The 12,678-nt window shown below is 36.2% G+C and overlaps 1 protein-coding gene across 1 annotated transcript in view; it reads left to right on the top strand.

Annotated features, from left to right (window-relative positions):
- The window catches only part of CRISPLD1 (cysteine rich secretory protein LCCL domain containing 1), a 31,234-nt gene extending 19,636 nt beyond the window's left edge, over positions 1-11,598 (top strand). Inside the window, exons 11-14 of the mRNA XM_053467932.1 lie at positions 230-302; positions 5,706-5,781; positions 9,108-9,241; positions 11,333-11,598. Coding sequence (XP_053323907.1) covers positions 230-302; positions 5,706-5,781; positions 9,108-9,241; positions 11,333-11,384 — 335 coding nt within the window. The 3' untranslated portion in view covers positions 11,385-11,598. The remainder of the gene's footprint in view (positions 1-229; positions 303-5,705; positions 5,782-9,107; positions 9,242-11,332) is intronic.
- Positions 11,599-12,678: the final 1,080 nt, after the last annotated feature.

Genomic DNA, 12,678 nt, shown 5'->3' on the forward strand with positions numbered 1-12,678 from the left:
TGTTTAATGAAGTCATGAAAGATCATTTCTTGTGTGTTATAAGCTCGATGTTACAATGCACATTGTGTGTGTCTATATTTGTGACTTAGATGTAAATCGGATCACATTTTATGAACAATTAATACACAAAACCAGTTAATTCCAATGGGTTCATTTACCTTTTCTAGCCACTGTATAATCAGACCAAAATTTCAGAACTGATTTAGCATTTTCTTATATTGTTGTGTAGTTCAAGCCGTGACATGTGAAACAACGGTGGAGCAGCTGTGTCCATTTGAGCCACCAGCTTCACACTGCCCTAGGTGAGTTATATTTTCAGATTACATGAATGTTGCACAGTGAAAATATTTAGTCAATGCAGTTTCCTCTAAAATGTAATTTTATAGAAAGGCCACATTAACGTTCCTGCATGGCAACAACGGGCAACAAAGTGCAAATAATGTATGTGCAGAGAAGCATGATCCATATTTGCTCGTACTGGGAAATGGAGACCTCAAGCGAAAATGAAAAAAGAACAATAGTGCAACAACAATTGTAAGACAAGCAAAATAGTAAGGAATAATGTCATGAAACAGAGTAATGACAAAGATGCTAACATGCAGGTCACGTCTGATTGTGTATCGTTTGTATACCATATCACACAATAACCAGATTTGTTATTAAAGAATATGCTTTCCACAAAAAAGATGGATTTGTTAAACATGATTTGACTTAAAAAGAGAACCATTATGAAATCAGTATTGGTTTGTACCATTAGGTTAGAATATCAGTTACCATGCTAGATGTGTGCTAGTTAGGTCTATAAATAATTTCTTGTACTTTTTATTATCTCAGTAACTACTTCTTTTCTATGATGCTGAAAAAACCTTTTGCAGATACACATATTTTATGACCCGGCGTATAGCCATCCCACTATCATGGGTTCAATGTCATAATGTGTGACTAGCATGGCTGTGAAGCATCACTTGTGGCCGCTCTTAGCAAGGCCTTCGGGATAATCACATAACATAACCGTCACAATGCCCATGAAGTTAATGGCCATTGAAAGTCTGATGTGGAAACACTATTTCTGAGCTCTAAATGTATTGTGAGCCTGTTCCCTTCTTCCTCACTCCATCCAATCCTTGAACTTTTTAAACCTATTAGGGACCAGCTATGTAACTATACCCTGACTTCACTCCTCCTGGCCTACTTTCCTCTCCAATGTTTCCAGAAAGGGAGACTTGCAGTTGAGTTTGCGGGAGAGTTGTCAATTCTCTGACTTCACTATACATTATGAGGGGCCAACTCCAAAACCTTTTGCAGCAAGTAGAAATGTATTGGCCCTGTACAATGTCTCTCTCCTTCAGATGCAAATGAATACACATTTTACTGTATTAAGCTTTGTTTCACTTTTCTTCCATCTTCTCTTGTTCGGCTTCTGATGTTTCTTTTTTATTGTGCAACCTCTTTCTGTATTGTCAGGTGCACTTAGGTCTCCTTCCTCCAGAAAGAATTTGCTAAGTGTTTACTTTTAGTTGAAACCTTTCTGTGATCTCTACATGTGGTGTGTTAGACCGGGGGGGGGGGGGGATCATGATTTTTTTCATAGCTGTAATTTGAGTTTGGGATTTGTTTTCATCAGCTGCTGTAAGAGCCACTGCAAAAATAGGAAAAAAAAAAAACGTTTTAATCAAGGGCATGGTTTCAGTAGGGTTATGCAGGATGTATCGTGAACGTGTAATTCATTTTATTTTTGTAATTTCTTGAAGAGCTTCTGTAAGGTAGACTTGAAACTATAACTACAATTAAGAGTGGAAATACTAAGCTGTGCTGTTATGAAAAAACTAAATACAGATAAACGTTAAAAATACATCTAGGGGAAATTCTTAATTAGTTGCAGGTTATGTTAATTAATCATGCTGTGGTTTTGGGAGATGGGAGTCTTCTCTTCTGTGAATTTATTTTTTTGCTGGATGCATCTGATGCCGCTTTTTGTTAAACAATATTGTGTCTTGGTCTTTGCCTCAGAATAGTTCTGTGACAATTGAACTTGATATTCTGCTTCTGTACAAATTTCTTTTTAATGGGAAAGGACTGCAAGTGACCTTTGGTTGTATCGTACTTGACCACAAGCAGTGGTAAAACAGAATTTCACTAAAAAGTTAATAGTCAGTCAAGACTGATCAGACTTTACTGAAGTTGCCTTGCATGCTAACAATCACGAAACAATTAGCATAATCAACAACATGCGAGTTGTTTGTAAATGCATGCAAATTTACATTTTGTGAGTAAAGTCATGCAAGTTTTTATTAAACACTCTTCCTCCTCGAAACATACAAATTTTCTTTTCAAACACCCCCTTGATATATTTAGGTGTGATGAGGGTAATGAAGTCATGCTAGGTAGTATAGCGCCCAAGGGAGCCCATTTCATACCCTCCTCCTCATGTCTAGGCACTTACCAAATCTGGCCTCCATCAATGAAATATCTCTTAGACTTGTCTACCACAAATCCATGTATAAAGTGGATATAGAGGCAAAAGGTAATAATTGTTGACCTCATTTGCATGCGCCTACCCAGAATCCCTTGTGGTTGTGGCAGCACCATGAGATTTCTGAGGGAACATCAAGCCTTCTGGCTTGTCTGGTGTCTGTAGATGAGTGTTTAATAATGCTTCTTCTACCACAATATTAATCCGTTCACTTTAAATATCCTATCTGAATTACTGCAACTCTTTACTAATCAGCTTCTGCCTCTCCTGACATTCACCACTCCAATCCAGTTGTCTTTAACTCTTTATCTGCTGCCCTGCTATACCAGTCCCTCTATTGACTCCTCATACAAAACAGAATTATATTTAAACCACCGATCAGAGCCATTAGCGACACCGTGTCCCCCTTATTTCCCTACTTTTATCTTTAAATACTCTCCCAACCACCCTGTTTAGCAGCTTGTGGCTCTCTCCTACCATTATTACCTCTTCTCGTTTGTGTATCCAATATTTTACCTGTCCTTTTCCTTTAGTCTAGAATTCCCTACACTCTTCTGTTAGACTGTCCCATCCTGTAACTTTAATATAAGAGGCGCTGTATGTACGCATATATACTGTACATAAACAAACACTTATATGGAACACATGCCATGACTGTTCCTTTAAATGTATGTACACTGAAAGTTATCAATTCTATACCGGGAAGAAATGCATGCTGAGCAAATGTATGAGAGACATTTGATCATCTATACAAGAACTTTGGAAGGTTTAATATTTTTCATCCATTTAAACCCTTATTTAAAGTATATGTCAAAGTGAATTTCTCTGTTTATCTTTCATAGAAAAATGTGTAAATTATCCATGAAATGCCTTTGTGGCAGAGTGGAATGGATCCAAAATTCCCTACTAGATGGAATTTGAAACTGTGTTATTTGTTATGATTATATGTCTGCTCAATTCTCCTCCTACGTACAGGTTATTTTGCCTGTGGCTATATTATGTATTTTAACTTTCAGTTCATTGAAGACCGAAGCTTCAAATTAAGCATTTTTTACATGCTACAGTGCTTGTTTCTGTTGAATATAGGAACCATTTATTATAGCAGCAGCTGGCTTTCTTTTTCCATTTCCTAAAACAATTGATGTGCTTCTGCAGGAAGCAGCAATTCCTTAACCCTTTAATTGGAAGAGGGCTATACAATGTATTGGGTACAAAATATAACTTTTTAATGGTACCCAAAGGGATTGAAATGTATCTCGCCAAAATCAGAGATGGGAATTTAGGATCTCTTAGTGCTTTTCGGAGCTCTTCTGGAAGCTGAACTGCATCCTCAATTGACTTGAAAGGGCCACACAAAAATCAGTGGGGCACACTGAAGTTTAAGGACACCGTTGACGTATAGGGGCCATTCAAGTCAATCGAGGATGGAGTGCAGCTTCCAAACACCCTGACTTATGCACATGAAGTGGGGGAAACGGTCCCCTCCCCTTTGGTTGATTGTTTTTTAAATTATTAACTGACTTGAACTCACATGGCCTCACGTGAAAATGTAAAGTTGGATGCCCTTGAAAACAATTTGCATTTTAGTGAATCTGCAAGGTGTACTGCATGTGTTGGCAGGTGAAGGAATGAACTTCAGTCAAGTCTGATGGCTCGAGTTAACCTTTTGCCATTTGACTTCTTAGTGAATAGACCCCATTCTTGGTGGTGAAATACAGTCTTTCGCCTGATACTAACATGGACAAGCCCCTTCTAAGGAACTGTGTTGCGCAGCCAATGTTAATAACAGCCTTAGACTATGGAGACATAGTTTACCATTTCGCATCACAGATCTCTGTAAATTCTGTACAATGTACTGTGCCGATTTCCCCTCTGGTGTAATTATAACACACATCATTGTGAAATGTTAGACTGGCTGACGCTTGCCTCCAGGTGCACTCTCCACCTAGCTTGCTTAGTGCTTACCCACTGTTCCGGATGGACGCTCACTCTTACTCCCTGCACATCTTACAATTTCAGATCTAGCACTGGCCCCATACCAACTGTCCCTCACTTCAAAAAGAAAGCAGGTTATTCTGTTTTAGACCCCCACACTTGTGGAATATCCTCCCAAATTCCATCAAATCATCCAATAGCCCAAAATCCCTGAAAATGAGTGTCTCTAAAATAAAAACAGGATGTATCTGTTTTTATAATGTACATGTCTATTTTTGTATTTCTCTATTTTTCTAAATCAATAACTGTGAACTCTGTATGTAAAATAGTTTCTGGATTTGCTCCCCATGACAGACTTGAAAATGAGAGAAATCCAATTTATTCTCCCTGGGAAAATAATAATAATCAATAAAAAGAACATTCTTTTGCGGCAAATGTAGGGTTTGAGGTTGTTATGAAACTGTGTTTTGCTTTAAACTGTTCTGCACCAATTATGTACTTGTTGGATGTAATTGAAAAGACAATTATTGTCTTTGTGCACCTTTGTGTCCTTTATCAATATTTTGCATTTAAGAAGTGTAACATTTTCCATATGTGTTTGACCCGATGTTCATTTTTTATGTTACTTTGTTAATGCATTTTGTAATAATTATATTATGTATTGTAACCATTTGCTTTGAATATATTTAAGAACTATATATAATTATATATAGTAGTTTGAGATTTTGAGATGAACTTTTAAATCTAACATAACATAACCATTAATAAATCCAGAATTCAGTCTACCACATGTATGTTAATTTAGTGTTCCATATTAAGGTATACAAATGTATATTTTAAAGCTCTGAGCTCACATCTGTCTCCAGCATTGGCATAATATGAACATCTTCTCAGTCAAGGCTCCAATAACAACTCATATACCTGCTGTGTTTGGTAGACAGTTCATGGACCCTAACTAGAGATTGTTTACAACTGTGCAGATCCTATAACAACTGTGTATGTCTTATGTAAACCCATTAGAACAAATTGTAGCAGGGCATTTCACATATGAAATTTCACACAGAAATTTTTTTATATTATAACTTAAGAGAAATAGAAAAACAAATATTTATATAATGGATATCTTGACAGTTCCGCCCATTTTAGAGTGGATTGCAGCACACTAAATATTCTCATTTTTTAACAAACTATTTTGAAGTAAAAAAAATTCCCTATTTAAGCATTTCTTTTATTTCTATGTATGTGTATACACTTGTCAAAATAAATATGCTATTAACAGAAACATTACTTTGCTTAGGGTCTACTGTCCACGTAACTGTGCCCAAGCCAGCCCACATTATGCACGTGTATTTGGAACCCGGATTTACAGTGATGTAAGTTACCTGTTTATTTGCTGTAAAAATCTATCTATCTATATAAATATAGAATGTACATATATGAACTTTGGTACCCAGAGCTTGCACTTGTAATGTTCCCTGTGCTCCAGTCCATTGTAGTCATACAGAACTGTCAGTGCGTATTGCTATTTTCTAATCTGTAATATGATGAACATATGTGTTGCCAAGCTTTTAAAAATGCAGTTCTGTGAATTTTGATACATTACATGTGGCAGACCAAACACGCTCACACCAGGCAGCTAGACTACCTTCTTGGAGATACGCTTTTGAATTGGTAATACAGTGTATGGGTTATTGCTGGTTACCAGGCATCCAGTTTGCCATATGTTTGGGAGCATGCAAAGGACAGAGAGAGAGATAGGAGAGTTAGGAAAGCAATTGAATTATATTCTTCATAGAACTGTCAAAAAAAGAGCAAACATTGTGTTTGTTGTGTTTCTTTAACATTTGTTGTAAACTGAGATCCCAAACATCTTTTTTTAAGTGAGGAGAGAACACAGATGATTAGTACCACTAGTGGCAGCCTTGTGCCACCAATGTCCTGACTCAAAACCATAAATAACAGGTTAACATGTTTAACATGGGAACACAAAAATGGAAGAAAGAGTGAGAGCCTTTGTTCATAGAGGATACACTGAGATAATTTAAACATAGATGGGATAAGCATTTCGACAAGGTCAGGGACTGATAAAGGTCAGACTCTTTATATCAGGAAAAATGGGCAGACTAGATGGGCGGAAGGATTCTTATATACCATCAAATTCAATGGCTTTGGATTTAATTCTTATGTAGAATGATCTCTGAAGGGTCTCTTCTTCAGAATTGTTATGCATATTTACTTGATTTTCTATATTGGCCCAGTAAAAAGTATGAAATTACCAGAACTGAATTTGTGACAAATTGGGGTGAATTTGCTGAGCTACTACAAAATGGCAAATTTGATTTACAACATTTAAGATTATTTCTTTGCAAATATGACTGCACATTCTTTAATCAGACATTTATGAATAATTTCAAATAATGAAAAGTAATGAATGATGAATCCCTCGTCTAACCCCACAGAATGCTTCACCAAGCATTCGGAAAATATTTAAAAATACTGGTTTATCTGAAAAATGTAGACAAATAATCAAAATAGTGACTGTGTTTGAAATCTGCTGTGTGGAATCCAGAAAATGTAAGCTATTGGAAGTATGAAACTTAAAATATGTTTTATGCATATTAACCAATCCTTTACAATAAACATTGCAAGCATTTCACTTTAAAAGATTGTGCGCTATGCAGAACGGCGCTCACAAAGCGCGATCTTGATCAAGAAGCTCCTGTTGATCTTTTGTAGCAGAAATAATATGGTGGTTTAAATATCTGGTATTTTGCTGAGTTGTAAAAAAGAAGAAAAATCATTAAGCTGCTGGGTATTTAGATCCTATGGCCTGTAAAATACCGATGAATGCCAGTGGGTTTACTGCACAGCGCTAATGCAAAGTCATGTAATACCGTATGAAATGTTTATACTATCTTGCAAAATACATTAAGCTGCCTGTACCAGCTATGGGCTGAGCACTCAGTGAAAAGCACGGCCTGGTTCTGAATTTCATTAGTTAAATGTCTTACAGATGTAGGCCGCATTGATGTACTCTGTGATAAGAAGCAATCTCGCTATATTCAATAGGATGCATTATTCCATTCTTTTGACAAGTAATCCATTTAAGAAGGATTTTTGGAGAAAAATGCAATAACTTAAGACATATTGTATTTATTAAAGGAACAGTAAACCATTTGTTTAAATAAAAAAAAAAAATTCTGTAAATGATTTAAGCGAAATACTCTAAGAACGTATTACAGTCTTCAGTCCGCCTTAAAGCGGACTTTAACAAGAAGAGTCCATAAAAAACGGTATACTGCACTGCTACAATGAAATACAACATTTTATAACCACCTCTAGATAAAAGAGATATCTGGTCACCCTTGTCTAACATTACTTCCATAAACACCTAGGTTTCAGGAATTAAAACCCAGAGGTCTCTCATGACGCCATGTTATTAAAGTTTTGGCTGCCATATAAAGGAAATCTAAATAGGAAATTTAAAAGGACACCCATTTTTTTACAGGGATCAGTAAATTAAAAAGTTCCCGGTTTCAGTGCTTACGGTGGCCAGGTTCAAGATTGATACCCACTGCGGAGAGCTTGTCCATATTGTTAAACTAGCTGGCTGCCAATGTTCCAAGCTGCATGTTTCTTTGAAACCATGACAAGCACTCGGATCTTGCTCTGGGCAACTGGAGGTTGGAAAGCCAAAGTTAACAGTTTGGTAAAGCAACAAGGACCATAAATGCTAATGAACGTCTCCTATTTTATGTGAGATTTACCGTTCCAAGCAAGTCTCCACACCTGACCTCAATTAAAACCAATAGGTTAGAATAAAACCTCAGTGTGTCAGTGGGATTTACAAGTCCTTCGCTCTATAATAGCAGAGGCTACAGGTTTTCGTGAGTATAAAATGTTTAACCTTTTCAGTTCTAAAGTGAATTGCAAAGAACTGAAAAGAAGCCTTTGAAGGAAGAGTGTAAAAGAACACCATAGACCCTGCGTAAAAGAGCGATAGGTATCCAAGTATATGATGAAGCTAATAATATTAATATAGGATGCGTTAGAGGGAAATGCTATCTTTGAATAGCATCGCCTCCACAGAAATCTCTTATAAAAAGCCAAAAGCAAGCACATTAAAATATTTACCTTGTAACCAGTTGAAAGAGCTACCACTCAGAGACTCCTGGCACAGTTTCGACTGTTTTGACAGTGGGATAGAGTAATCTTAGAACATCTTTGACAGTTTTTTAGAGATTAGTTTCTGAAGCACCTGTTACACTTAAATTACAGGCTGTTTAAATAAAAGTCTGCTGTAATGATACATAATATCTTCCCTGATTAAATCTGGTAGTCCAACAAATATTTTCAGGGTAGTGAAAGTGGACCATGCAAATTTATGATCTGACATCTTAGGTCTTGCAACCCCTGGCAGTCAGCAAAACCACTTGCAAAGTCTTAAGTATTTTCTACACTGGGAGAACTTGAATGTGTGTGCGTTTGTGTGTGTGCGTTTGTGTGTGTGCGTTTGTGTGTGTGTGTGTGTGTGTGTGCGTGTGCGTGTGCGTGTGCGTGTGCGTGTGTATATATATATATATATATAAAACATAGGCTCAACTTTGACAACCATACACAGGTAAGGGATGCATATCTTAAGATCTGTACAAAACATTTTAAATATACTGTGTTTATCTTTGTTTCTTTTTTAACACAGATTTCGAGCATCTGTAAGGCAGCATTACACGCAGGCGTAGTCCGCAACCATGAAGGAGGCTATGTGGATATCATGCCAGTCGATAAAAAGAAACATTATTTTGCATCAATTCAAAATGGAATAAGTTCTGAAAGGTACAGTGTGCATAAAATATAAATAAATTTTGACTTTGCGTGTCCAGATTAAGATCATGAGAAATATGTGAGGCAGTGTAAGGGTCGTTGAGTGGCATTTTTGGGTTAATAGAACTGGTAGATAGCACCAAGAGGACCAGTAGCTTTTCTGGGGTCTAATTTATTAGATTTCAAAAAGATTTAATGGGGCCCCATCATGTGGAATAAAAATACGTTGATTATGCATACAGTGAAATACATTACTGTGAAATAACTTTACAGGGCACCTGTATCACGATTGTGTAGGTGTCTCCCCTTCCTATCATCTAATGAGCTGCTTAGACCAGTGGGGACCCTAAAAAGATACTTGATTTGCTTATTGGATAACTGCAGCCCCAGGTGCCCACTTCAGTTATTGTGTGATTAAAAGACAAAACCAAGATGGGAATCATTTAGGAAAGTGACTCCTGTATCAGTCTGTTATTATGGTGCATCTGTAACACCCATATAGAAAGGGTGGATTGCCTGTTTAATATACTTTACAAGGCACTAAAAGGTGTTATCGTGCAAATAAATGGGGGTGAGAAAGGCAAATTTAACTGATCATGGATCCCAATTTTAGCAGACAGGAGCGTAAAAGTCCTAGTTGTCCCATAAAGATAAGCTACAATAATTGTAGAAATAAAACAAACATATTTTATTCTGCAACTATTTTAGGGGTTGAACAGACTCACCATTGTTATTAAGCAAATGCTAGAACTGCTGGTATTAACAGCATCCAGGAGAAACTTTGGTACCATAACTGCCTGTCTCCTGTAATCTTATAAATCAGACCATAACAAGCTGCTTACAGGTCAGCACAGCTTGATTTCCCCAACTGTGCTGAATGAAATATTTTGATAACAAAACTTTCCTTTCTAATCTTAAGATTATATGCTGTAAGCATCCAAAGAATTAAAAAGAAACCCAAAAAACTATCAGACAGCACTGATATATTATTATTTCTCAAGCTGCTTCTGTTTGCATGTAATATCAGACAAAATGTATTATTATTATCAGTTTTATCTAGAAAATAGGTTGGTTAGATCATAAGAGCATTGTTTGTGTATTTCAATATTTTAAACCATGTTAAACCATGCAAACACTTGACTTCTAACGTTTTGTAAATATCCATTCTGGTTCCAAAGCCACATTTCTTTTTTTATTTGGTACAAAACATTTTATACAGCCTTATCAAACAAGAGGTTTTTAAAGTTAATACTGCATGCCAGCTACTGGACCCGCAGGGTCCTATGTCCTGGAGCTCTAGCTTTCTGCTGTTCTTATAGACACCTGCAGGATATTAGATTTCCAAGCAAACCTCCAGAATTCTGCTTCCAAAATATACAGGCCAGGAAAACTGCAAGTTTGTTAGGAGGGAATAAGAAAGAAGTGCTGGTACAAAGGACAAAGTGTGCTTTAGTATACAATCTCAAAAACATCTACAAAAAAAATCAACATTTTGGAAATTAAGAATTACCATAAAATGGCAAGTACAATATGCAATGTGTCATATTGATTAACTAAGAACTAAATTGTCAGGAAAAAAATCATTTTTTTTGTTATATATGCACCACCTAAAAAAGTATCCTAAAAGGGGGGGGGGATAGGTAGACAGATACATTAACAGGGATGACCATCCATGAAAGCAGAGACCAAAGTCTAGCCCCATTACGCTATATACAGTAGGAGATTATTTAGAAAAACAGATAAAATTCAGTGACAAGATTCCATAGTTAATATGTGATATCATTATGTATTTAATAGGTCTAGGAAAAAGTAGAGGTGGATGAGCTGGCCTTGGCATGATGAGTTGACCTACACCCTGGGCTCAGCTTGTCAAGCTTGGCTAATCTTTGTCCAGTTTTGATTAGACTACTTTGGCCTTGAAACACCCATGGAAGCTTCCCAGCTACATGAAACAGCCAGGAATATAGTGGTTAATTCTTAACAGGAATTTAAACCTGCATGTGTAGGTACTGCAGATTATATTGTCTAGAATTGTGTTATTTTTTGTGGAATTCTATTTACTACATGCATACACCAAATGTATTTTCTTGTTTTATTTTTCAGTTTACACAACCCACTGGGAACCAAAGCATTTAGAATATTTGCTGTAATATGAGTACGACTAAAAGAAGAATATGAAAATATGAATACTCAAAATCAAAGTTTATGTTTTAAAGTCTGTAAAGCTATATTGTTGTACAGAAGATAATATCTACATTATGTTAATTCAGAATAGGTTTGTAACTTCTAAAGAGCAGAATTCAGATGTATGGCATATGGAATAATCTGTCATGAAAATTGTGTTGGTTTAGACCAATACGTATCAAAAATGAATTTAATAACACCAGTACATTGAAATATGTGCACAACAAAGTCAGGTTCAACTAAGGAGAATTATATAACATTTTACATGTACATTGAATTTAAAAGTTTTGCCAAACCCTAGAACACAATTCTGCTATGTAGAAAAACAACAATTTAAAGATGCTGTTCTACACACTGTGTTGAATTAAACACGTTTGTAAATAAATGCTGCATTAGAAACTAGTAAAAAGTAAAATTTAAACTTTAAAAAAATATTAACCTTTTTTTTTTAAAATAATATTTTGCATAATTCATATTTTTCTGTGGAAACTTATATTTGTCCGGTGACACAAAAGCAGGCACTTTTTTGCCTTAGAAACTGAAAAAAAACAGCTTAACATGCCACTGAAGGAAATATGTTTTGTCTAAATGAACCAGCACGTTTTTATGCTCGTGTCTGTTATCATTTTAATAAACGGCCCTTCAGTTTAGACTGTTTTAGTGAAACATTTGCACTAACATTACCTGAATCTTGTGCTTATAACACAATTACCAGCATGCACCATAGAATTTGATGAGAAACGAGTCTCTGTATTTTGGGGCCTTGGCATATTATGTTTCATCATAGGATCCAAATCAGTATTGAATTATCATGTGAAAGGCTCAGCAGTTTTAACCATTGTAACATAAGTGAGAGTCTTTTTAGTCCCTAAAATTGTATAATGTATAATCCGTGCTTAACTTATAGGGGTTTGGGCTATATCCCCTAAAAGGAGTGTTGTCGTTTAAACTCTCTCACTTTACTATTCATTATGAACGACCAACACTGACAGTGGCGTACCTAGGGTATTTGGCACCCCAGGGGAATCCTAAACCAGTCTCTCTCAGTAACATATATACACCGGCACACATTTTTGTACACACTCTTACATTTGCACACCAACACAAATGCACATATTAAATAACACACACTTACACCCTACAGCCTCATGTTAACACATACTCCATCTCACACACACACTTACACCCTACACATTCATGCTCACACACCCACATTTACACATCCATGCTCATACACCAACATTTACACATCCATGCTCATACAC

Source organism: Spea bombifrons, chromosome 5, assembly GCF_027358695.1.
Source record: "Spea bombifrons isolate aSpeBom1 chromosome 5, aSpeBom1.2.pri, whole genome shotgun sequence".
Lineage (NCBI taxonomy): Eukaryota > Metazoa > Chordata > Amphibia > Anura > Pelobatidae > Spea > Spea bombifrons.